The 25,436-nt window shown below is 52.5% G+C and overlaps 1 protein-coding gene across 1 annotated transcript in view; it reads left to right on the top strand.

The window, feature by feature from the left end:
• Positions 1 to 25,436, top strand: part of MSI2 (musashi RNA binding protein 2) — a 106,546-nt gene that overhangs the window by 41,090 nt on the left and 40,020 nt on the right. The window contains exons 3-4 of the mRNA XM_026081577.1: positions 12,693 to 12,775; positions 21,634 to 21,748. Of these exons, the coding sequence (XP_025937362.1) occupies positions 12,693 to 12,775; positions 21,634 to 21,748 (198 nt within the window). The remainder of the gene's footprint in view (positions 1 to 12,692; positions 12,776 to 21,633; positions 21,749 to 25,436) is intronic.

Below are 25,436 nucleotides of genomic sequence, written 5' to 3'. Positions count from 1 at the left end.
TTGCCTGAGCGCCGTGGGTTGGGAGTTGGGGTTTGCTTGATTTGCTTCTCTCCCCGCTGCAGAGCCGTTTAATAAGGAGCTGAGCGCTTCCTCCGCCTCGACGTGCCTTTAGCTCGCAGCGACCGGACAGGCGTTTTCGCTGCGGGCGCTCGGCGGCGCGCCGCGCGGAGGTCCGGACAGTCACGGCAGGGAGGAGGACGAGCGGCGTCTCCAGCCTGTCACTTCAGCTGTGCGTGCGGCTCGTGCTTTTGTGAGCGTTGATTCAGGGAAGGGAAGGGAAGGGAGAAGTGCTAAGAACTGAGGCCCCGACCTGTGTTTAGTTTCACGTCTTGTTCAAATCGGCGGGGTTTAAGCATGGGCTAAGAGCTTTCTTTAAACGGGCGTGCTTCTGGCACGTGCCCTGCTGATGGGTGGTTGCAGAAGAGCTGTGGCTTGCAAAGCCTTTTAAATATCTGAGGGACCAGTGTCCTTCATTGACACGTGTGCGTCAGGACTTGGGAGCCGCGAGAGCAGAGCGCGACGCAGCAGCTCGCTCCGGGGCAGGCAGCGGTTGCGCCCGCTGGATGCCAGGACACCAGGACGCTGGGCCCTGACCCGGCCGCCTGGGCTCCAGCGTTGGCTCCAGCCGCTCGTGCCTTTACGCCGTCGTCTGGTCCTGCTGCCCCAGCCTCCCCGAGGAGGACACGGGGAGGACCGCGTGGGCCGGTGGCACCACGTGTCACCGTGGGGTTTGTTCCCTGGTTCCTTCCTCCCCTCTCTCGGTCCTGCCAGGTGTAGCCAGGGCAGGTGGGGTCAAGGTGGTGCTCGGTGCATGAAGCAGGCAGGCGAAGAGTTTTTGTTCTGGTCTCACCCGGAGCAGGGCACAGCCYGAGGGTAACAGGTATCGGAGGAGTGGGTGTATCGGGAACAGGGTGCTCAGGGAGGCCTGAGGACGGCAGGTTGGCTTAAGAGGCAAGAAGATGTCACCAGACACGAAGGGAGCTGTGGCCACCTGTAGAAACCGGCGTGGCCACCGCCGTTGCAACAGCCTGGCGGAGAGGCCGGTGCTACGCGGGGTTTGAGGACGCAGCCAGGCCAGGCAGTAAGGTACCGACGGGGTGGGCAAGGTTTGGCACGGGGTCGTGGCGCGGTGGCCGGGGAGGATGGGGCAGACGTGCTTCCCAGAGCCCCCGGGCGAAGGACGGTTCCTCTGCGCGGTGCAGCTGCCCCTTGGCCTGCATTGCAGCATCAAACGAACATTAGCTTAACTTCTGGGTTCGGACTTGCTGTCTCTTGGCCCAGAAAGGTGCCAGCAGCCGAGTTGTCCTCACGTACAACGTCAACGCAACGTCAACGCATCTGCTGCAGCCTGCAGAGAGAAAGCGGTGACGTTTTCTGGTACACGGTTTGCTTTTACCTTGACTGCTAACTTTCCTTCCTTTGCTGCTTTCTTTTTTAATGTCCAACAGAGGTTTGGCCCAGTTGGCCTAGAAGTAGGAGATAAATGTACTAAATAACTGTTGTCTGGCTTTCTTTTTTGTTGGAAAGAGCTTTTCTCTTGATACCTCTTTAGACCAAGCGTTTCCTCTCCTCGTTCCGCTGGATGAGGCTGTATTTCAGCTCTGCTCATGGTGCCCAGCATCTTGTAAAGATTTTAGGTGTTTTTACGTTGAAAAGAGTCAGTCAGGTATGATATTGCCATGTCACTCATTCCTAATGGCTGAATAGGGCAGGAGCCTACTGCCTGTTATTCTGTGCCGTGTGTCGTGCAGCTTCTTGGTGCAGTGGGGCAAGGCAAGGATAGCAATGTCTGCCTTCGTTTTTTATATATAAATATGTATGTATGTATACTTATGTATATTTATAGCTATATATATGTATGTGCAAACACACACAATCGCTTTGTGTCTTGGCAGTGAGGTTACTTTATGGACCCTTTTAGGAAGTAACTAAATGGAAGGCTTTTTTTGTGCTGTGATTAAATGTAAAGTCTGAGGGCAGCAGTTGCATCCTGCATATGGATGTGACTGTAATGGCATTTGTGAATGGATCAATGGCCAGGTTGCTCAGCGCTCGAACGCTTCAGAAAGCTGCCGCTGCTCTCTGAAGTGCATGGGTGAGCTCGCCACAGTCTCGACAGATCCAGGAAGCCTCCGTGCCAAGGAGGCCTCCGCTTGCGYCTGCTTTATAATGGTTTGTAAGGAAGCAGCATTTCAAAGGGAGCCTGCTCCGGCGCAGCCGCTCCGGCTGTAGCGCGCGTTTGAACAGGGATGCAAAGCCCTTGTAAGGCCGGGAGTGCAGCGGGAGCTGCTGCTCCAGGTGCCGCTTTCATGTTCCCTGCAGCCGGCTTTCTCGTCCCTCTCCTTGTGAACATCTCTGAGTTATCGTTTCAAAACCAATCCCAGCCGTTTAAGGAGAGTCTCAGCTAAACTGTTTTTGTGTAATTTGTGTTCAGGCTCCTTGGCGAGGGCCGAGGGAGCGAAGGGAAGGATTAAAGGATGTAGCCGTTTTCAGAGCTGCATCAATACTTGGCAGAGCAGGGAGGATAGTCACAGAGCTGCTTTCTGCCAGTGCTGGCACTGTCCCTAATCCCAGACAGTGTTGGGAAAATAGAGCCATACAGACAGCACTTGAGGAGAGACTGGAGCTTGGAGAAGAGCCCTAGGTGTCGGCGGAGAAGCGGGGTCCTTGGTGCGCGCCTTGCCCTGGAGGCGTCTGGCTCTGGCTTCTCCCTGCTGCATGGTCCGCGGAGCCGGTTGGGAGACGGATCTCATTTCTGTGCGTTCGGCAGTCCGGTGCAGTAGGTCCGAGCCAAGCTCACTTGTTCGAGTGAGGCTGGGCAGGAGAGGAGGGCTGGTGCGAGGGTGACCCGTGCGACCCAGAGGTGCCGGCGTCCCACCGGCATGAAGTGCCGCTGCAGCTCCGTTGTGAAGGGAGAAAAGCTGGAGGGAGCAAAGGATGGACGCCCTTGCAGGAGCGCCGGAGAGGGTCCCAGCCCCTAGGGCTGTCCCAGGGTCTGGTGAGGTGGTGTTAGACCCGAGTAACTGGTGCCCTTTTCCCAGAAGCCGGTGCAAATGGTTTGGAGACATTAGCATTGCMCTGCAGCTAAATCGCGAGCCTGGGCTAGAGAATCCAGGCTCTCTGTTGGCTTCGTGTGGGCATTGGGGGTGGTTTGTATTTCGTGTGAAAGACAATCTTTAAAGGTCTTTTTAATCAGCTACTAGCAGTGGAGGAATATTGCACATTTGCTAAAATGCTTCCCACAAGTGCTTCTCAGAGTGAGAGGTATCGTGTCGTTTACTGCTGTTCATTTAAATATCATTCTTCCTTTCGTTCTGCAGGGTGCGAAACTGCTTGAGGACACGCGAGGAATGTAATTTATTTTGGATTTTTGCTGTTAAAATGTGGAAAAGGAATCTCTTAGTCCCTAGCTCTGGACGGAGCTGTGAGCACCCGCGTTACTGGGTGCTCTCTCCTCGTCACCTGCGGAGGTGACGGGGCCCGGCGGGTTTCAGCAGCAGGTGGAAAAGCAGAGTCAGGAGCAACGTTTAAGAGGGACTCCTGAGCTTTCGGGTAATCTGTAAATYGCGTTCGCTGTTCGGTGGCAGAGTGCTGCATTCTGTTTTGAGGTGGTGCGTTCGGACGGGCATCACGAGACCGAGTCATCAGGGAATGGAGTACGGTCACCGCCGGTAAACCAGTGATAAAGACGGGCTTGTTTTTCAGCAGAGCTCTCTCTCTGTGAAGGCCAAAGGCCTGGTTCAGGGCTTCACTGAAATTCAGTGGAACTGGTAAACCCTGGCAGAGGTCACCAAGGAGTCGTGCCAGCGGCTGGTGCGGTAGCACAGGTACCGTTCGCTAGTCTGCTGGCCTCCTGGAGCTCAGCCCGGGCTGCTTCTGAGCTTGGGTGCAGGGTTTGTCTTCATGCATGGACCCCTTCTTCTTGGCCGACCACTGGGTCATCGTCTGAGGTAGGAGCTTGTGCTCGCTGTGCTTGCAGGACATTAAAGATGTGGGCACGTTTGTCTTCACAACATGCCCCTGAGGAGGAGGAGGAGGAGTTGGTCTCAGTTAGTCTCAGTTTTATAGATGAGTAGCCATGGCCAAAGCCCCACCAGAAGCTGCGCAGGAGCGTGGAGAACCAGGCTCAGGGTCCCGCCAGCCCAGCCTGCCCTCGCAGGGAAGAGCTGGCGTGCTTCCTTACGCCTATTAGCAGCAGGAGTCAAATGCAAGTAATTAGAGTAACCAGCCCCCACCAGTTATTAATGTTTTGAGGACGTCTCTTTGATAAGCCCATCTTTCAGCCCGTTTCCTGTTTAACTGAAAGCAAAACATCTTTCCTTCCACTGTTATAAATCTGTTGTTAAAATGAAGAAAAGGAAAAAGAAAAAAAAAATCCCCCCAACAACAAAACCCTAACACCAGGCTTGGTGCTGCATCGCCTTTTGTTAGCTGTGGATAGAATTATGCATCATGAATAAAAACTGCTGTCAACATGCATTGGTTTCAAAACATTAGAGCATATGGTATGTGATTATCTGTATTGTCAAATGCAATAAAGTGAATTTGGATATAATAAAAAATGTAATATTTTATAAATTTGGTAATAAACTGTAGAAGAATTGACAGGCAGAGAGTATTTGACGCCTGTAGGCAAACAGATAAAAATGGCAGGACTTTGCAGCGCAGCGTGCAGCGGCTACTGCCGTCGAGTTAGGGAGCAGCTCCGTTTTCTAATGAGAGAGTCTTCCCGGGTGGACGGAAACCCGGGGAGCGATGGCCCTTCATCCCGGGACTCGCCGGGAGATCCACCCGTGGGAGCAGGCCCTGCGAGAGCCTAGGCAAGGAAGCTGGTTAGATGTTAAAAAGACTGGAAACCTGAAAGCGTCACTGCCGTTGACTTGCTCTGAAACATCGCCACCCGTGATGATATCTGTGCTTCAGTTTTATCCGTAAGGCGGGGAGAGTCCCCCTGGGTTGTCCTTGGCACAGCTGAGCGGCTCTCGGGGCGCGTGACCCTCCCCGGCTGTGCCGCGGGCAAGCTCCCSTTCCCCGGCAGCGGGGCTGGGTACRTCCCGTGCCTGCRGGGAAGGGGGGTCCTTTCTGTAGCGGAAAATAGCGTTCAGATTTGTCCCTGACTTGCACGTTGCGGGTCCTGCTAACGAGCAGAAACAAGCACTCCCTTGAAATGCGGAGTTCACGCTGGCTGTAGACAGGGTAGTTGGATTTTGCAAGCATTGGGGGTTTTCTTTTTTGAAAGCAAAAAGAAATCCATTAGTTTATATCATGCTTCCCCCCCGCCCCAGCCAACTCCAATCTTACTTGTATGCCAGTGACTTGTTAGAGAGCTGGAAAATCCTCACCTGAAATAAAAGCAGCAATGCGAAGCTGGGATGAACAAGAATGGGTCTGCTCCCAAATGTTCCTGAGGAGCCGGAGTGAAATACCGGCAAAAAAGCAAATGCTGACTGAGGTATCTTCCTCTTTCAGTAGCTCAAACTTCAGACTGATGCATTAATTCTCAAGCCTCTGAAAAAAYGTGACCGTTCAGACATGATGTCTCCAACATAGAGAGAAGCTGAATCAGGAGAAAACTTTGAGGCCTCCTGTGTAGAAAATTCAGAAGCAAAAAATGCAGACATAAGTGTATCACATGTACTTGCAATTTTTCTTAGGTCACTGTTAATGCTTCTGAACAGTCTGTGAATATATTAATGGTTTCTGTTAATTAGCAATATGATAAAACTGGCATTTATTAAGTTGCTGTGTGGTGTGCGTTTTAGTCATTATGTACTCAGCACTTTGGTTTGATTTCAGAATGTTAATAGAATAAAATTTTAATGAAGATTTGTTGTTATGAAAAATTTATTATGAAAAGTTCAGGTACCACTTACATTAGCATGGCCATAACATGAAATGAGGTTTCCCCTTTCACACCATGCACCGTGAACAGATTTTAGTGGAAACTGCTCAGCTGAAGGAGCAGATCGCAATGTACTTGTAGGACAGAGAGGAATTTGGCTGGAATAGGCGTCCTTGCTTGCTTCGCCTTGCCTCCGCCCGGGTGTCGCGTTCTTCCCACTCTTCCGGACTGGTTGAGTGGGGAGAAAATAGCACAAAGCCAGGCCAGGTTTGCCAGGGTGTTTTTGTTTCTCAGAGCTCTTTGGAAAGCGGAGGAGCTTGTCTAGCGGTCGGAACAGAAGCTGGTGAGGACTCGTGATCGCTTCGCCCGGTTTCGGTGTTCGCTTGCTGCGAGGACGGATTGATGCGCCGAGCCGCTCGGAGCGCGAGCGGACGCTCGTCCGCCCTCGCGCCGTGCTTCCCTGCGGGGCGGTCAGTGGGGCGCCGCATCTCCCCGAGCCGGCGCCTCCGACACCCCCAGCCTGGACTCCTTGGCCAGGACGTGTCCTTTGGGATGCCTATACCCTTCGTCCTTCCTTCATGGAAAACCACTCCCCAGAACTGGTTTAAACGGGCAGGCTGCTGCCTGGTGCTGTGGTTTCACCTTCTCAGGCGCCTTTTTTTTTGACTGATGCTCCCTTTGCAAATGCCGTGCAGCCGTGGGGAGGAGGGAGCGAGGAACCTGCGCCTTGCGGTTTGCCGAACAAAAGCGCAGAAATCTCGTGCTGGTGCCCTTTATCCAGCTGCGCGGCTGACCTCCGCTCTCTGCTCTCCTGCCGCGCTGGTATTGAAACGCTAGCGCCTTGTCTGGAGGTTTTGATCTGAGGCGGTTGTCTGCTGATTTAATTTTGAGAATTTACTCTCATGTCATGGAGTATATATTGACACTTTAAACAGTCGTAATACCTGCCTGCGTCTGTCAGGAGAACCTGACTGTTTTCCTTCCCCAACCCGGGATGCACGTAAACACCAAATGGATCTGCAGGCTAATCATCCGTCTTGATGAGCATCGTTCACAGAAGCACAGAAGCCAGAGAGCACGCTTTACACGTAAATGAGGATGGTGTTTCCTACCCTAGATCGGAGGGGTTAACCTTCCCTTTCCCCTTGCAGCTCTTCTGGTCACCCCGCTCCCAGGCTGGCTCTCGCTGGGGCAGGATGAGGTTTTGTTCTCGGCCAAGCACGTGGCACTGTGGAATATGGTCATCAGTATTCCAGGCATACGTCCCCGTGCCGGGATTATGTTCGAGACGGAGGAGAAGGGGTGAAAGTGGATGTGTGTGTGCGTTAGAGATAAAATTTGAGGAGTGTGTGCGTCTCTCTCGCTACGTATTTATCTCTACTGATTGACGGATAGGCGAGGTGCATGGACATTACTGCTCGTCAGGACATGAAGGGTTCCCGTCGGAGAGCTCCAGTGCCTGAGAGCTGCCATTTTGTCACGGGCGTTGGTTTGATCTTGGTTGGAGGCTCTAGGTGCCGTGACGATACAGATAACGGCGGATTCATCTTTTCTACCAAAGTCACCGTATTTCTCTTCCCAATTCCCTCCTCCTTGTCCTCCCTCCCTGAAGGTCCAGTGCCTCGGGTGAAAGTGGCATAGGCACAGATTTGCTGGAAAGTAATAGAAATTTGGTGGAGAAGAACAGCAGGAACTGGGGCACAAGAAAGACTTGAGCAACGTGTCCAAAGACACAAAGTAAGAAAGTGGCAAAGTTGGGGCTGAGGTTTAGGAGTCCTGGCTGTTGGGTTCGTGTTCTGACAAACGAACAACTCTATTCCCAGCGGTAGGATTAAACCCAGAAGTGCCTGTTCCCAGCTCTCAGCATAACGATCTGAATTACCTTAACAGGAATTAGGAAGTTGGAAACCTCCCTAATTCACTGTCCTAGCAATTAAAATGCCCCGGCCCTTCCTTCGCTTCAGCCCGTTTGTCTGCAAACACGGGATTTGGTGACAGCAATTAGGAGACCTGCTTTCCGCGCTCCCCTCTCTGCCCCTCCCGCGCGGGTTTATTATTATTATAAGGTGGCTCGACAGGCTCGGATGCTAGATAGCTTACTAAGTAACTTTCTCCCTTCTGATTACAAGGGATGTGTGAATAAAGTAGAATTGTATTGATTCACACCAATCTATGCATCGACTGTGTGGGAGCCACTTGCAATTCCCAGCAGCACCAGAAAGCTTTGCAACAGGGAGAAATATGACCAGGCAAGTTGAGAAAATAAATTAAACTAGTGTCAACTTTTCTTGTTTCTTCCCTCATTATTAATGGATGGAATGGGTCTCATTTATCAAGAAGAGGAAAAATTAATTGACACGGGCTTTAATATTATTATGCTTGGCTTGTCTGGTCACATTTCTTCTTTTTTTTTTCTTCCACTTTTTGAAAGGCATTTTATTACAGTTTACAGCAACCAGCTGCCAAAACTGTGGGTGTAAACAAGAAAGCAGGTGCATAAATAATGCCACAGCAGGACTGGAGGTTTTTGTGTTTCAAAACTTAAGTAACTTAAATATGGGAGAGAAAAAAAGAGGCATAAAGCAAGCCCAACTGAGAAGATCAGGTACCAAGACATGATAGAGGAGGCGAGCGCAGCCTGAGCTACTTTATCCTCGTTACGATGCTGCGCCGCTGCAGTGGGACCAGGGTGGTTATTGAGCTCGTCAGCCGAGCCGGGGGCTGCTGAGCGTCCCGGGCTGGTGGCTCGCGCCCCGGGGCCGCGGGGCTGGCGGTGTCGGCGCGCTGTGGTGGTCCGTGCCCACGGGGAGACTGATCCCGCAGCGATGAGAGCACCGGCAGGTGGCTGCCGGGTTGTTCTTGCCGCGCAGCAGGAGCCAGGTTTAAGCAGAGCCTGCATCACTTACTGGTGTGATGGGGACCACGTAAATCCCTTCCCTTCTCCTCTCCGTGCGCTGTCTACTTCCCTGGGTCTTTGGGATTATTGCGGAGGCACAAGAGAGCCTCGGTGATCGCTTATTTCCCAGAACCCTTTAAGGAGCTAGCTCCTGCTTTGGCAGGCTGCAAATGTTGTAAGAGATGGTCCCGGCTGCACAGACCTTACGGTCTAACTGGGCAGTGCAGCCCCCCTGGGTGACAAGGAGCCTTGCAGAGGCAGCTGAGATGAGGTGGCTCGTTCCGCATCCGTGGGTGACCCTCAGGCAGTCTGGGAATTGAAATCGGCTCCTCCGGTTCTCACCCCGGTGCCTTCGTCCACGAGACCCTCCTGCTTTGAGGCTGAAGCGTCTCCTTGCAGTGCAGAAGCGCTGGGCGGCAGGTCGCGGTGCCTGTTCTCCGGGTGTCCGTCACCGCGTCCCCGGCCGTTTGCCGACCAGGACYTGGGCCGGGCCTTGCTGCTTCTCCTCCAGCGCGTGGTCTTGGCTCCGAGCCTGGCAGAAGCGGGATGCTGTTCGGATGCTGGGCGGCGCGTCAGCGCCGGGGTGCAGGTACCCGCGGCGTCCCCGACCCCCGGAGGGACGGTAACCCCACCGGGGCAAGGCTCGCCCTGCGTCCGTCTGTCCGTCAGAGCCCCACGGGAGCCGAACCCCAGCGTTAGCCTGGCTTTAACCTTTTCGGCGCAGGACGTAATCACCTTGCTGCGCTGGCTTTACCGTGCGTACTGACTCGAGAGACCGAGACCTTTAACGCGCAAAGCCGCTGCCACGTAACTCTGCTGCCGAGGGACGTCCTCTGCGTGTGCAAATGCACGTAGCTCTACGTGCAGATGAAATCCCGGCTGAGCAGAAGTCGCTGCCAACAAACGAGAAAGTAGATATATTTCATAGCAATGGTKTCGTCATCTCAGCTATATTTTACCAAAGTTGACATAAAACCTCTCAACTGACGACAAAGGTGCAAAATGTAGCTGATTCGAGTGTGAAAAAACAAAATGCAGCACACAGRAGCTTTGACATTTGGTGTCTTTAGTATGGCTTCTTATTATTTATGGTTTCTCATGTTTTTTTTTAATTGTTTTAAATCTTTTTATGGTTTTGGTCRCTTTCTCTGAACAGTGTTTCTCTTATTTCTGGATTCCCGTGGTAGAGAGTGCTACAGAAGAGCTCTTGTCTTGCTGCGCGGAGCCTTCGACCCCCCGGTCCGTGCAGCTTTCTTGGCTGAACAAGGTRCTGGGTCAGAGGAGGCTTTTCAGCGTAATGGACGTATGTCGGAGGACGTGTCGAGTGCCCTCAGCCGTCAGGCGTCCTGGGCTGGCATTTGCAGGCGCATGGGAAATGTTTCCAGGGGAGCTCGGGGTTATTTGGATGCTTGAGAGYATCTTGCTTTTCACTAAGGAATATATTTCACCACGTTTTTGCCCTCTGCTGTGAATAATGCACCTGTATCTGTTTCCTAGTGAAAAAGTCCCCTTTTGCGGGTAACTGGAGTAAYGCAATTTGCAGTTGTGCAAAGTATCTTCAACTTGTTTTAAAAGCTGGAGGTAGCTGGGTGCTCTGGCGTTTGACTCCCAAATATTTCAGCAGAACATTAGAGTATTTAGCATTTTTTTTAAATTCTAATTAGGAGTTGCAGAGACTGCCCAGGATCCAAAGTCAGTCACCTGAAGACGTGGGCTGCGCGGGCCGACGGGGCTGGCAAGGCTGAGGCTCGGGAGCAGCCTCGCTCCCCCGGGAACCGGCCCTCGAGCTYGCGCCTTGGTTTTCGCCGGAGGAGCCTGCGCGCCCCCCTCCCGGCTGCCCCTCTCCRACAGCCCCCGCGCGAGGAGCCTGCAGCGACTCCTCCTTTGAGCGGATGCCGACRGAGGGGTTTTCACCTGAAGGTCGCGAATGCACGTCTCCACTTCCTTTAGCGATCGCGCTTGGCCCAGAGCCTCCCRTTTGGGGGCATCTGTTTGCCTCTTACTTTATTTTTTCCCCTCTTCTTTGTCTTTTCTTTTACAGAAAAGATTATTCAAATGAATATTCAGTTTTATTCATTTGAATAAAAACCCAACCGTTTGACTCTGTTAAATGCTTATCTCTTAAATAGAGCTTGTTAGCTTCCAATAATAGCTTCATTCAGAAGGATGCAGTATAATTTCATTTTAAAATGTGTGCTCCTTGACAACCGGAATCCTATTTATGTCACCATTTTAAACAGCCTTCTTTGTTTTGTGTTAATCTTTTTCATACACTTTCCGAGGACCATTTTTTTTGTTGACTCTTAGTACCTCTCATAAGAAATRATCGTCTGTTTAGCCCAGGAAGGTTTCTCGAGTTTTGCTAATCTAAAAACGAGCATGTATTCATTATGCTGACTAATAAGGCATGCATACAGTAATATTTTTTTGCATGTGCAGTTATTAAAAGTTGGAATCTGATATTTAAAAAGTGCCGGCYGGGCTCGAAGCCATTCGCCGCCGCGGCGCCGCTCCCCGGAGGGATGAATAAGCGCCCGGGCGCGCTTTCCTCGCAGACCTCATCAGGCTTGTTTTTCCCTGCCGAGCCGCCCGGCCTGGCCGGTGTGAAATGGCATAGATCTTCTAAAAACCTGCAAATGAGCGTTGACACCTAYGGATTGTTATTTTATTCTTGTTATAAGATCTGTAAACCCGGAGAGCCAGGTGGCTATCTTATTTAATCAGACAAATAATTTTGTGATGAACCTGTGTTTAAGCCRTAGGGAGAGGGATGAGAAGGGGAAAGCGGCTTCCCGGCCAGGACGGGCGACCCGGCCCTCGAGGTGTGCGTGGGCAAAGCCACCTGCATAAAATAAAACCGGGCAGCACGGCTTCGCCCCCGTTTTTTCCCAGACATCGCCCGGCTCGCGCTGGTGTCCGAGGCGAGCCCCGGCTTCCGCGYGGAGCTGGCGGTGAGGCTCCTTCCCTTGCTGCCTTCCCAAGATTTCCTTAGCTTAACGCTGGTGTTTGTTCATTGAGCCTTTGCCGGAAGCGTTTTTTTTGTTCCTTAGCATGACCTTATTTTCTTTTAAAGACCCAAGCAGGGGAAGCGACGCGCGTAGCTGTGGTGGGTCTTCGGTGGGACGTATCTAGCAGCGTGCGGACGCGGCAGAGCGCTGCAGGCACGGCTAGCGGCAGGCAGCAGGCAGCAGGCAGCAAGCAGCGCGGACCAGCCCGAATCGGAGCAGAGAGCAGTGACGAGATCGGGGGCCTCAGGCTTCAGAGTTTCTCGAGGGCCTCAGGATGTCCTGATGAGGCTGTAGAGGAAGCAATTCAGGAAGAAAGGGCTCTCGCTGCGCCGGCGCCAGCGGCGGGGGCGGCCGCGTGCCAGAGGGACGCCGGGACCGCGGGGCGGGAGAGCGCTCGTGCCGCTCCGTCCGCGCTAGCGAAGGGTAAATGGGGATCGTTGCCTCTCRCCCCGAAACGTCTTTGGGCGTGTAATGAGTCAGCCCGAATGGAGAAGTCCCATGGAATTAAACAAGAGATAGAATCGATACAGTTCCATAGAAATATAATTGGGTTTTGTGGAGATGACTCTTAGAAACCTGTAATATATAAAAGAAAATATAGCCTTACTGTAGCTTCTGAGCCATCATGTAACAAGGATGTAACTATCCATTAAATTCTTTAGGATGGATCAAAAAATCTATAAGGAGGTTTTAATTCTCCATTAAATCCTATGGAAGGACTGTAACAGAACCTTATTAATTTTCTCTGAGACAATGTTTCTTCCCTCCATTAGTCTATAATAGGTTCTGCAACGTCTCTGTAGAAAGCAAATGTATTTACACGTGCATATTGTTGTGCAAGTTCTCAAAAATCCAAAGTGCCTAAATAATGCTTTAGTAAAATGAAATCTGTTTAACGTGGCTAATATTTTCCTCTCCCCCCTCCTTTTTTTTCTTTATTAACTAGGATTTGGCTTCGTAACTTTTGAAAATGAAGACGTGGTGGAAAAAGTCTGTGAAATTCATTTCCACGAAATCAATAATAAAATGGTAAGTTTTTTTTCCTGAAGTGCATGTCAATGAAAGCRAGATCTCTCCATTTACTGCAGAAACATGCTGTGCTTGGGTGGTTCTTGGGGGAAAGTTCTCCTTAAAATCAACCGTGGTGCTAGACACGGTGTGTCTGACGGCTCTGCTTACTGGCGAGCGTGCTGAGCTTTGGGCACGGCCCGTGTTGGCCCCTGCCGACGGCAGGTAGGGCGTCTGTCCCCCCTGCGTCCGTAGGAGCTGTCTCTCCAGGGTCAGGCAGCCCTCGGGGAGCAGGAGCTTGGTGTGGGAAGCAGAGACCTGAAGATGGCCTCAATCAAGCTACCCAGCTTCTCGGCCAGCCGTGGAGAAACCCTCCTGCCCCCACCCTGCGCTGGGGAAGAGCCGTGGCTCTCCACTGAATGGCTGCTTTAAGGGTTGTCAGAAGGGCAATGGGCTGGAATAGCTATTACAGACTAAATGCTCCCAAAATAGCTCTTCTGGTCAAACCGTCTGTGCAGCTGAGCCCAAGTGCTGCTCCTGCGTTGCTGCTGCCCGCTGACGGTGTCCCTGGGAAGTCGCGGTCTCTGCCGCCGAGCCGCAGTCCTTGCCTCTCCGCCCGGCCACCCCGTACCTGATCCAGGAGCCAGACCCGTCTTGAAGTTTCTCCTAAGTTACGGTCTCGCCCCAGGTTATGCGTTGCCCTGTCAGTAAAGCCACTGAGCCAGATGAAAAGGGCATTTGTATTTCGATTGATGCAATAACTTTGATATTTTCAGCTAAAATATTCTTTTTCCTTTTGTCAAAACATCCTTTGCTTCTCAAATGTGTATTCAGATATGCATTGTATATTGGTCTGATATGTGTTCACAGACTTTAAATTCAATAATAGAGCTTTTAGTGTGGATAAGATCAAAGCAATCTCCTTGGCATATGCTGGAGGCCTGATTCAATATTTGACTTGCTAATTTTTCCCAGGGCACTGAAATAATATTCTTCATATTGTTCCTCACTGCAATATGCATCTGAAATAAAAGTAACAATCCCTTTGGCAAGCTCTTCGTTGCGATGTCAAGGCCAGGCTGGGGCAGTTCCCGCCTTTCCCRGCGGGAAGCAGTTTGCCCTGGCTCCGATGAGTGAAGCAGACTCGGCCTCGAGCCGTCCTGGGCAGCCGGCTGCTTCCTCAGCCCGTTCTTTTCCAGAGTTTCCTTCTTGCCAGTGATACCTAGTGTGAAATAAATGTGGGTCGTGGGGGAGACTTCATTCCCTCGTATAGTTACTAAATGCTGATTAACCTGATTCATCATTTATCTTAAAACAAAACAAAGCAAAATAAACCCAAACACCCCCACCCAGGAAAAAAAAAGAAAAACTCCAAACATCCAGCAGTAAATTACAAACACTTCARGTACAAATTCAGGGAAGACTTGTCAGTTGAGGAGGAAAAACTACAGTGCTACACTCCAAGATTTTCCTACCCTTCAGCCGAGGAGGGGTGYGTGTGGTGCAATGCCCTGGGGCTGCCGGGCGCCGCGGTGGGCGCAGGCAGGACCGAGCGCTGCCGATGGTGCCGACCCTTATCGGATGATACGGTGCAACCTTTCCCAGAAAGCCTGGGCACCCTGTTTGGGCCCAAAACCACCCCTGCCATCTGTCACAGCGACGGTTTCTTTCTCTAAGCCTCAGCCTGAGAGTTCCTCGCTTAAGGCCCGGCTCGGACAGCAGGGCGGCACGGCACGAGGGGCAGCGTTTTGGGGCGATTTGCAGCTGAAGCCGCGTGCCCGCGGGATGCTCGCCCGGCGGCACGAGCCGGCGCAGAGCCCGAGCTGCGTCTCCCCRTCCGCGGCCCCAGCCTCAGGTTGTCTTCAGTTCTGTTGTGCAAACCCTACCCCGCCATCCGCGCACCCCCGCTAGGCGAGGACTGGCTGGGAGGACCATGCGAAGGATTTCTTCTCCGATGAAAGGCGACGTGGCAAGGTAATAGTAGCGCAGGGAGCACGGAGGATGGGATGGGGCAAAAACGCGCAAGGAACATCACAAAGAGCGGAAGAAACAGTGTAGGCTGCTGCTGTTTGGTTGTYGTGGATAATTAAAATATATTCTTCCCGGCACTCTGTGCCTACTCGGTGCATGATCCAAGCGGCACGACGCTTTGAGTCGTCTCTTCTTGTCACTGCTTTTGCAGCGCTAATTTTAAAAGCAGCCCACGAGGGAGGAGATGAGACGTGATCCTGTCTTGGGACTGACTCATCGTGTCGCTGATGTGTCTGCAGACTAATTCCCAAGCCTGGGCGGGAGCCCGGGGGCCGGCGCGCGCCCGTGCAGGTGGCCGGCGCCGCCGCGCTGTTTTGAACCTGCCCTGCTCCGTCCAGCGCTGGTCTGCGCAGGGAGCGATGAGCCCCCGGCTCAGCGCGGCCAGTTGCGCAGTCGCCCGGGACGTGGCCGGGCCGAGGCAGCGGTTGCGGCTGCGGGTCCGCCGGCTCCGGCTCACGGCGTCGAGCTCTTTCCGTCTCGTCTCCTGCACGCTGCCATTTCCCAAAGCGCGGGGGGGGGGAAAGGGTACGGGGCCGCCGTTGTTCCCCAGCCTATTTCTAGCCTCCCTGCTCCCTTGCAGGTTATTTTTAGCCCACCCGCTCTGCCTCTGTTGCCATCCGAAAAGCTCAGAATGTCAAATGCGATATTGCACRAGCGCTAGGAAAGCGAAAGGAAAATGCCAGCAAGGTATTTAATAAATGAAACTCGGAGTTTACGTCGGAGGCGAAGATTCTCGCCAAACACTGGGGGGGATAAATATATAAAACCAAAACAAACYGTCTCCAGAATATTGTTCTGCTTGCGCAGGCAGGCTGCGTGGCAAAGAGAAATCCAGCGTGTGCCGAGGGGCGGCGGGGTGCAAAAGTAGCTGGAAAATAAATGGGATGACGGAGTAATTTATTTTCTTTGAGGCTCTGCTGCGGCAGCGTTGTGCCCGTTGTAGGTAGAGCGCGACGAGCGCCCGACCGCGGGGAGGGAACGGGGCCTGAGCCCGCTGCCCTCGCTTGCGGTTAGGGCAGGTGCGTCTCCAGTTAGGACGGTGGAGCGGCTGGCAAAAACGTGAGGATCTTATAAAGTCGGCTTTTACGCTGCCCGGCGCCTGTAGCTCGGATTTTCTCTCCCATGGTGGGATTTTGCGTGCGTCTCGGCTGGGAGCTGATGAGACGAGGTGCGCGGCCAGCAGCACCCCCGGCCTCGCGCGGGCGTTTCGGGGAAGCCCCGGTTCGTCGCCGGTGGGCCGCCAGGCCGGGCCGGGCCGGGCGTTCGGCCCCGAGCGGGGGCTGCCCCGGGGCCTGGCCCGCTGCCTCCCTCGCAGCGCCTTCGGACAAGGGGGCAGGTCAGAGGACAGGGGAGATTTGCTTCTGGGCACATGCTTAATGCGAGCCCAGAAGTCACCCTTCGCCCTTGCGAGCAGCTCGTTTTCGTGCCGTAAGCGTGCTTTGATGTGTTTTGTCCAAAATCCTCAAAGCCCACACGCTCGTGACGCTTTGCAGTTAGTTCTCTGACCCTCCAGGCCTCCTTACGGACATTAACCCTCATTTCACACTCAAAACAAGTAGCCAGAGAGTCAAGAGGCAACCTCCAGGAGCCAGGAATTAAATGCAGCAACCCCAACTCCAGCACCTTCCTGGAGGCCCTGGCAAACTCCTCGGAGCGGGGATTGTGCCTTCGTTTTACATGTCTGTAGGACCTACCAAAATTGACCTGTCATCATGGACGGCGCCTGCGGGCGCTCAGGCTCATAAAGTGTCTGCCTGCGGGGACGTGGCTGTCCACAAGTCGTAGGAAATTGCTGCTTCTTGTTTCCTGTTTTAGGTTTACTTTACCGGCTTGTAGAGCTGGAGGCTGACGCGTCGCTGGTGGTTCCGGAGGAGCGTCTGTGGCCGCTGCTGTGGACTGCAGCGTGGCGAGGCTGGTGGTGGTGGTGGCAGCTCCCCTCTGCAGAGGGCTTGCTGCAGGGGCGAAGGCRTTAGGACCCTGTGAAGGACAGTGCTGGTAGTCAGGTCTTCTCCAGAATTTGTGATGCTGGGTAGAAGCATGAAGCCTTCAAGGTGAGACAGCTCTGGAAACCTCATCTGTCAGCTGAAGGGTACTGCAGACCTGGTGCAATTTGAATGCAATCCTGTGATGTTGATCTTGACTTTCTTTAAGTGCTATGGATTGTGAGACGTGCGAGGATAACCCCCCTAGCCGGGTCCCCCCCGGCCTCCAGAAGCCTGGGGTTGCCCCGTGTGCAGAGCAAGCAAGAGGAGCTGCCCAGCGCCAGGAGCTGTTGTGTGTTTTGGGGACCGCCTGAGCCGATGAATCCAGAGGACATCTGGCAGAGTGCTCTGCTCTCCCCTAGGTGCTGACTTCCCCCAAATCTCCTGTGCTCTGAGCACKCGTAAGCAACCTCTTATCCCGTTCTCCATGCCCCAGCTGCGTCAAAGACCTGATGCCTCTTTTTTATAAGCTYTAACCTTTCTTCTGTTTGCTGGTGTAGTCTTGGCTTTGCAGCATTACTAGGTGACTGCAGATTTCCCCGTTCCAGGAGCAATAGTTTTGGCTTGCGATTGCGTGAGTGACATGGAGTCTCCAAGGTAATCTAATCTCAACTAGCTGTGAATTGCACTTTGCCGGCAAGACAAAGTTGCCTTGTCTTTGGGTGGTAAAATAGGTTTTTGTGCATTGTGAATATGTGAGCACTCTGCTTCTCTCAAAATAGCTCTGGTTTCCCTGGAAAGCTGTTAGCCATGTTTTTTGGAAACGTCCTGGTGCTGAGAGCTGACAGCCTGTTCTGTTGCGCCGGGTATAAGAGGCTTTTCACTCCCCATCTCGACCGTTGGCGTTCTCCTGGGTCTGACTGCTCGTCCTGACCCAAGAATACCCCAGTGTAGTGTTAATTCTCGAAACTAGACTAAACAAAAATAGTGAATTTTAGATTCCCTGCCTTTTTTTTCAGTCTTACACTTAAAACTTTCTTTGTTAGGCAGCTGAAACTGAAGAACATCCATCATATGGGGGGGTGGAAAAAAAATGGAAATTACTAAGATATACAGACATGTTGAAGTGAAAGCGTGTGTAAGAGCCAGATTTACGTACACGGTGCCCGCAGCGGTGGCTCGGGGGGTGCTTTGGGGCACCCCTCTCTGTGAACGCTCTCGCCCGTCCCGCGCGGACGGCGGCCCCAGGACGCGGCGCCGCGTGCTGTCCGTGGCGCCTCCCGCTGCCCGCCGGCTCCGGGCTTTCGCGGGTCTCCCTGGGGCGCCCGGCCGCTTGCACGATGTGCCGGGCACGGAGCTGCTGCAGGATCAGGCCGGCCGGGGTGGGCGGCCGCCCCGAGGGCTCCGGCGTGTTGCTCCCTCGCGCAGAGGAAGCCTCTCTCCTGCATCGTGGACAATATTTTAGCTCTTGACATGGGGTATATTTGTTTACAAAGGCTTAGGAATTATTTTTCTTTCCTGCTGATGTTTTTTTCTTCCCCTTTAAATCCAAGTTAAAACTGCTTTGCAGCTCACTACCATTCTCTTTATATCCCTGTGTGCTGTGAAAATCATAAATTAAGCTGGCCTTTCAGATAGCAGCGGTAGTCTGTTTTGTGGTTGCAGAAGCTAATTACTGGGTTATTGTTTCTAACGGTGCTAATCCAAACTTCATTTTCCTGTTAATTGTCCATCGAGCCAGGCTAGATTGTTTTGATCATTCCAAGTATTTGCAGGGAAAACGGCTCTGAGGTGTAACCAATGACTCCGTGACATTTGGAGCAGCGGCGGACTTGAAGACTGTGCTTGAGGAATGAAATGATACACTTCTGGTGATCGCTCTAATTTGACTGAAGAAATTAGATTGGCACACTCCTGATAAATATCCCTCTGATTAAAAATAAGCAAAGGAAAGATTCAGGGGATATTGCTTAACGGCTTTGTCTCGCGTGGGAGAGGGGCCTCAGGGAGGCTGCTGTTTCTAGCTCCTTTAGCCCTGTGCTTTTGGGAGCAGTTTAAGGAGACGAAGGGAAGTTGCGCCAGGCTGTTGGGCTTGTGGCATGTTGTCCTCGGGAGCGCAGAGGTTTCGGTGAGGACAGGGACGGCAGGACACAGGACCCAATTAGCCTGAACACCAGCCATCTGCAGTCGGGCTTAAAACTCCCAGCAAATGCTCTGGAAGGTTTTGTCAATGATGGCAGCTCTTTCGCTCAAATTTCACAGTTGCTTCGTACAGCCAACCTCAATTTCTTCAAACGTCTTCCCAAAGCAACGTCTTCCCAAAGCGGAGGCACGGCTCAGCCCGTGCAGGGGCTGGAGGGGGTTTCCGTGCTGTCCCCTACTGCCGTTGCCCCCTGCCCGGCTTGGCCCGCAACCCCTGCAGCTGAGCCAATGCAGCTGAGCATTGCACACAGGTGTCCCAGGGCCGCATGGGCATCCTGTCCCCATCCGTGATGGAGCTGAGCACTGCACACAGGTGTCCCAGGGCCGCGTGGGCATCCCATCCCCATCCGTGATGGAGCTGAGCACTGCACACAGGTGTCCCAGGGCTGCGTGGGCATGCTGTCCCCATCCGTGATGGAGCTGAGCACTGCACACAGGTGTCCCAGGGCCGTGTGGGCATCCCGTCCCCATCCGTGATGGAGCTGAGCACTGCACACAGGTGTCCCAGGGCCACGTGGGCATCCCATCCCCATCCCCAATGGAGTTGGGCATTGCACACCAGTGTCCCTGCTCAGCCTTCGTGCCTCCACCTTGCCGTGCCCTCCGTTCCCTCGGCACGTGCCTCGGCATGCTCAGGACAAGTTGGTGCTCACTGAAATCATTGGCGGGGAGGTTTCTGTTTCCTTTTCCTTCTCTCTTTATTCTACTGAAAAGTCGGGCCCTGGATCACTCTCCGTGATGCTCTCAGTAACACAACCTGCAGCGTTACGACCTAGCAGGAGCACATGTGCATGTGTGCATGCGTGTGAGCGCAGGGGTGTGTGTGTGTGTGTGTGTGTGTGTGTGCATGTGCATGCAAAGGGGGAGGGCAGGGTGGAAGGTAGGCAGCCCCCGTGTGTGCTGGGGACCCCGGCCTCCTGCCACAGGTGGAAAACCACGGCCCGGGCAGCGAGGTCGCTCACGGCACAGCCGAAGAGCCAGCGGGGTCTGCGGATGCGTCCCCCAGGTCTCCTCGCTCTGGGTAGCGTGAACCCTCAGACCCCCGAAGCAAATCCTTCCAGCTCTCCTCTTCCCTCTCAGCCCTTCTCCCGTTTATTCCTGTAATGACCCAAACGCTTGGTGAAACAGTAACAGAAGTTGAACTCTCGAAGAATTTGACTCCAAACTTCATTAGGTTCTGGCAGTTTGTTTGCAAGAAGTGCGTGTTTTGACAGCGCTGGCTGTGTCTGAGCATTGTAGCTTTGGGAAGTGTTGCAAGCGAGCTAAGTAAATACGATCTGCCATGAGGTTTGCCACGGAAAGGGGAGGAGTAGGTGGTTTTGTTTAAAATACTCCCATTACAGTCAGTTAACCTTTATGTTACCTAAATGGAAATTGTATAAACCTGAAATTTTCACTGATGAGGTTGCCTAGGAACAGGCGGTTGGTTTTCATAAGACAAAGAATAGGCAGTCACCGATCGGGCTATTAGGAGCGGAGACGTTTAGCCGTTATTATTCTCCCTGCCTGCGTTGGGCCGCTGCAGCTGCCCGTTTGCACGCCGGGAGCAGCCYGTCCTTGCCCGCTGCGCGAGCGGCACGTTGTGCACGAGGGGTTGCCCCGCTCCGGGCAGCCTCCGCTCGCGGATCGCGGGTGGCACGGCCAGGCCACGGCCAGGGGCTGCGTGTGGCCACGCCAGCGTGTGACGCRGGGATCGTGGCCCCGGCCTCGACGCGTTTCTGTGCTCGATCTCGCGCGGGCAGAGAGGGGCTGGGGAGGGAAGGGGACGTGCGAGGAGGACGAGGAACAGCGGGGAGCAGGTTAGGAGCACCCGGCTCAAGCCTCCGGGTTCAGCCGAGACCTTCGCCRTCACACCGGTGGTTCTCGGTGCGCGCCGGGCTGCAGCGTGTCGGCACCGTTTGCCTTTTGCCGAGGAYGAGGACGGGCTCCCGAGCACGGCTCGTGCCCAGGGGGACGCTGGGGCTGGCCGTAAGCGCAGGCAGGGCACCGGRGAGCGGGGAAGGGCCAGACCTGCCGAGCACGGGAAATTGCTTCATTCTTCCCGTTCCCCGTCTAGAAGGAGCCCGCGATCGCCAGCGTAYGGTGTGGTCGGGCCCCTTCGGGCCGGCGCGTGCCGTGCGGGGTGTGGGGGCTGCCCCGTGCTGCCGGTGAGGCTCCGGGGGGGAAAGGGCTCCCCCGGTGCTGCCTGGGGCCTTGCAGAGGGATTAAAATGGCAATAAGCGACTTCAAAAGGCGGCAGGAGTACCTGGAAGCGAAAGAATGCAGATCGTTTATTAGTAGGGTTTGCAGAAATTTTCTGCTGGGTGGAAATATTGATTCTTTATTCCTATTTTAAAAGGAGCTTTGCGTAATGATCACCAAGAGTCATTTTCTGCTATCGACTGTAATAGAGCTGTGCTGAGGACTTTCCTCCATTCATTCCACGCCCGCAAAGTGTCAGTGAGAGTAAACGCAGCCCGGGTTTTCCTTTCAGGAGCACGGCAACTTCTTAAAGCAGCGTTTTTGTCATCTTTGCAGTGTTTTTTGCTATGTGTGTTTAAAGAGACATACATGTTTACTCTTTTGAATCCGTTTGCACTATTCTTAAAGTTCACCTTTGAGGGGGAGGTGGTGTGGGGAGGAAAATGCTAAAAATAAAACTCCCCCCTTAACTAGCTCAGTTCTGCATTTGACATTTACRTGGAATTCATTTGCATCTCATTTGTACATGTTTCTGCTCAATAGGTAGAATGTAAGAAAGCACAACCTAAAGAAGTGATGTTTCCACCAGGGACGAGAGGAAGGGCACGTGGATTACCCTATACCATGGACGCTTTTATGCTAGGGATGGGAATGTTGGGTAAGTGCGCGATGGCCACGGCTTCGGAGCGAGCCGCTCCCGTGTTGTCTGTCTCCCCGTGTGTGAACGCCTAAGGCACAGTGGTGAGCAAAGCTCTGCGCTTGTGTGGGTGCGAGTCTGAAACTTCAGCAGGGGTGGAAAGGGGAAAATAATCCTGTCTGTGGTAAATGATTAACTCCCCCCCTTCCTGGAATATAAAAATTTGCATTTAAATGGTTGTTTTAAATAGCCCGTTTTACTCTTACTCACAAAAATAGAATGATGAAAGATGCAGTGTGTTCATTCTGACTAAAAATGATYTCTCCCCTTTTTTAGAGGAATTGAGTCACACATTATTCCCCTTCTTTTAAAGGTATCTTTGACAGTTCAGCATAGATAATTGAAAATCTTGCCGGTTCCTAAATGGCATGCAAGATGGAGAAAGCAGGGAGATGCGTAACAGTATAGGTCGCAACAATAATTACGAGTTTCAAGGAGACAATGGTATTTTAGTCCAGAGTATTGTGTCCAGAAAATACTAATTAAATGGGATAAATGATATTTAATGGCAAAATTCTATTTGTGCATGAGGTCTGTTTAGTTATAATTGGTTCTCATTTGTTTCTGCCTAGATAGTTCTTCTTTCTGTATAATCTGACGACCCCTTGATATACTGTCCTCAGATTTGCCAAGCCAAAATGCTGCTAATCCATTGCCAACATGTTTTTATAAACTTCACGTATTTTCAACTTCCTGCTCCCTTTGTGTTGGTGGGCTGCCCCTCGGTTGTCACCTGCCGTGTCTGTAAAGGGTGCGTGGAAGAGAGGGTCTTTGGAGGTGTTCCCAGGCAGAAATGAGCCTTTCCTAGCCCGGAGTCGGTAGGAAGTGGCCTTTGCCAGGTGCTTTGGGTTTTCTGTCCCTGGGAGGGTGGGTTGGCGGTCGAGGAGATGGGTCGGGGACGTCAGAGCCCCGTGGGAGAGCGGCTGGGCTGTGCCTGCAGTCCGGAGCCTTTTCTCTCCGTCCTGTCTTCCCACCGGCGTTGTTCCCTGGAATTCACCCGTCAGCAGAAGGGGGTGTTCACACCTCTGGCTCCTCCGGTGTCCTCGCCCAGGCCTGCCCAAGGTGAGCCGCTCTGCTCTCCTCCGGCTGACTTTGCATCTCCTCTCCTCTCCTCCCGCCCAGGCTCTTCCTGTGTTTAGGAGAGCTTGAAATTGGTCGTCTTAAAGTCCCCAAAGCCAAAGACAGAACAAGACCGATACCGTTTGTGGTGACTTGTTGTTAAAAGCAGAGGGCAAGATATTTAAGCCAACCCAGTGACTTTTGGAGGGCCTGACTCCTGACTTGCGAACCGTTGGGCTGCTGAACGTCGGCGTTAGGAATAGTCACCGTGGAAATACTAGTTGTTGTATGTCCCAGTCGGAAAGGAGTAAGAGCAATGTTGGCACTTGCAGTTGTTAGCAGAAGGAGGGAGAGGCAGAAGGTTCTCGGAAACTGTTCCAGGGCATTTCTGCGTGGAGCCAGCCGGTAGGTGCAGTCACGGGGCATCTTTAGCTCTGCTGGGACCGGCCCACGAAGAGGGTGTTGGTTTTTGCTCTCGAGAGAAAGCCGTATTCTCGGGCAAATCCATCCGTGGAAAGAGTAAAAAATCCTCTGCCCCAGCAAGCCTTTTCATCTAGTGCTTCRTAAGCGAGACACTCTTAAGTTTTTAAAGATGAAATTTTCTAAAGTTTAGGTGCTCCCAGAAGCTGAGCACAAAAACAAGCCTTGAAAGCTGGATCCTTAGTTCTCCCGAGCTCTGCAGAGCAGATCCATAAGCAGCTTGACTGCCGGAGAGGCTGAAAGACCCACGAGGCTTTCTGAAGTCAGCATAAGGTCAGAGTATTTAGTTCCTATGAAAATCAGACTGTTACACTGAGATGTCTGACTTCAGGCGACTTGCTTTGACAGGGAAAACTTTCCTGCCATGTTTGCTTTATCTCTGAATTAATAGTACTGCTATTCATGTGGCTGGAGCAATCCATTTCTGGGATGTTGTAATTCAGTTATTTCATCTGATCGTCTATTTTTCTGTCCCATCAGTCTCTCCCCCCGCAATCCCCCTGCAGTGTTTGGAGATTACATTTTAGGGTTAAAATATTCAGCTTGTTCTAATAAGTCTGTTGTTCTATCACCTGTATATTCTCAGTGTGCTTGAGCCTATATTTTTTCTATTTTTCTATTTTTATTTATTTTGCTCTTGTGGTGTCTTAAGTTCTGGTTTCCGGGAGCTGGTTTTGTGCAGTCTTGCTAACTACTTGTGCAAGAAGGCTGCTTGCAGAACAGAGATCCTGGAGCCCTAGTTTAGGCAAAAAGACCAAGGGCAAAACCCCTTTTCTGCTCAGCGCTGCAAACACTGACTGCACTGTTCTGCTCTCAGCGGAGCAAGGAGTAATAAAGGTGGAGAGCAATTTGCAGAGCCAGGGTCCACGCCATGATCTCAGAGGAGCATTCAACCCGCAGACGTCCTAGGATTGATTCGTGCTGGGACTGCCTCTTTGGAAGAAGATTGTTTTAAACTTTAAAACTAAGAAGTGACGGAAGGACCCCTTGGCGAGTGTATCTGCTTCTGCAGGAAGCAAGCGGCATTGATGTGTGTTGGCAAATGGTTTTCTTGCTGCACGGTGTCCGTCAGGCGTGTGCRGCGCCTGACTTCGTTAGGTCATCCAAACCGGGTCTGTTCCACTGGCTTTCACAGGGCGGCTCTTAACGTGATCTTATTAGATTTCAGACCAGAGTGACTTGCTCAGAATTAATGATTGATTCATGTTGAAGGCCAGATGCTTAATTATCTGCTGTGGCTGTTTTTTTCATCTTCCAAGTTCCTGCTTGCTACAGTGGCACCGTGTTAAATAATTAAGTGCTAAATAACAAAATTACAACACACAAGCCCAAAGCTGTCTGAATGGCCATTATAAATCCCCATTTTCAAAGGTTGCCTGTAAGAGTTCCCTTCGAGGCTGGAAGCTGGGCACATCGGCAGCGTCTCAGYGTGGAACCAGCATCTTTCCTTCGCCAGCCCTGGCAACGGCGCGGCGGTGAGGCCCTGTCCCTGGGAGGGAGAAGGGCGTAATTAACCCATCAAACCATGAGGCGTGCAGAGTAACATATTGCCGGAGGGAGATCCTGAAGTAGCCGAATATTTTGTTAAGATCCCAAGAGGCCTTTGTCAGAATTACTCCATTACTCGTTTAGATATTCAGCTGGACTGAAACAGAGTGAATTGGAGCTGCTCCTGAAAGATTTTTATACCTGTTTCCAGAAGCCCTTTTTCAAGGTCACCTTCTCCAGATGTTGTTCGCAGGCAGAGGAGGAAATCAGAAGCAAGAACGCACAAGACAACCCAAAGGAAAGAGTGGAGAGTGACTCCCTCCAAAGCTATTAAGGAAGTTGGTCTTTTTCATTAATCATAGCCTCCCCGAGGATCCTGCAGCAGCCGGGGTCTAAAGGTACATCGACAGCCGCGTTCTGTGATGATTTGGTTGATTGGAACAAAATTAAAGTGTTCTTCTAAAAAGGATTTTGTGACTCCGAGAGTGCAGGCAGACTGAGCCTTTTGCCAGGACTGCTCCTGGGCTGTCTCAGTCGCTGTCTGCTGATGGAAAGTGCATGTTCTCAGGGGAGATTAGGAACATTAATTAGCCACTCTGCATAAAGAACAAGCTGGAATGAT

Source organism: Apteryx rowi, unplaced genomic scaffold (genome assembly GCF_003343035.1).
Source record: "Apteryx rowi isolate R43461 unplaced genomic scaffold, aptRow1 scaffold_554, whole genome shotgun sequence".
Lineage (NCBI taxonomy): Eukaryota > Metazoa > Chordata > Aves > Apterygiformes > Apterygidae > Apteryx > Apteryx rowi.
This window is presented reverse-complemented; position numbering and strand designations above follow the sequence as displayed.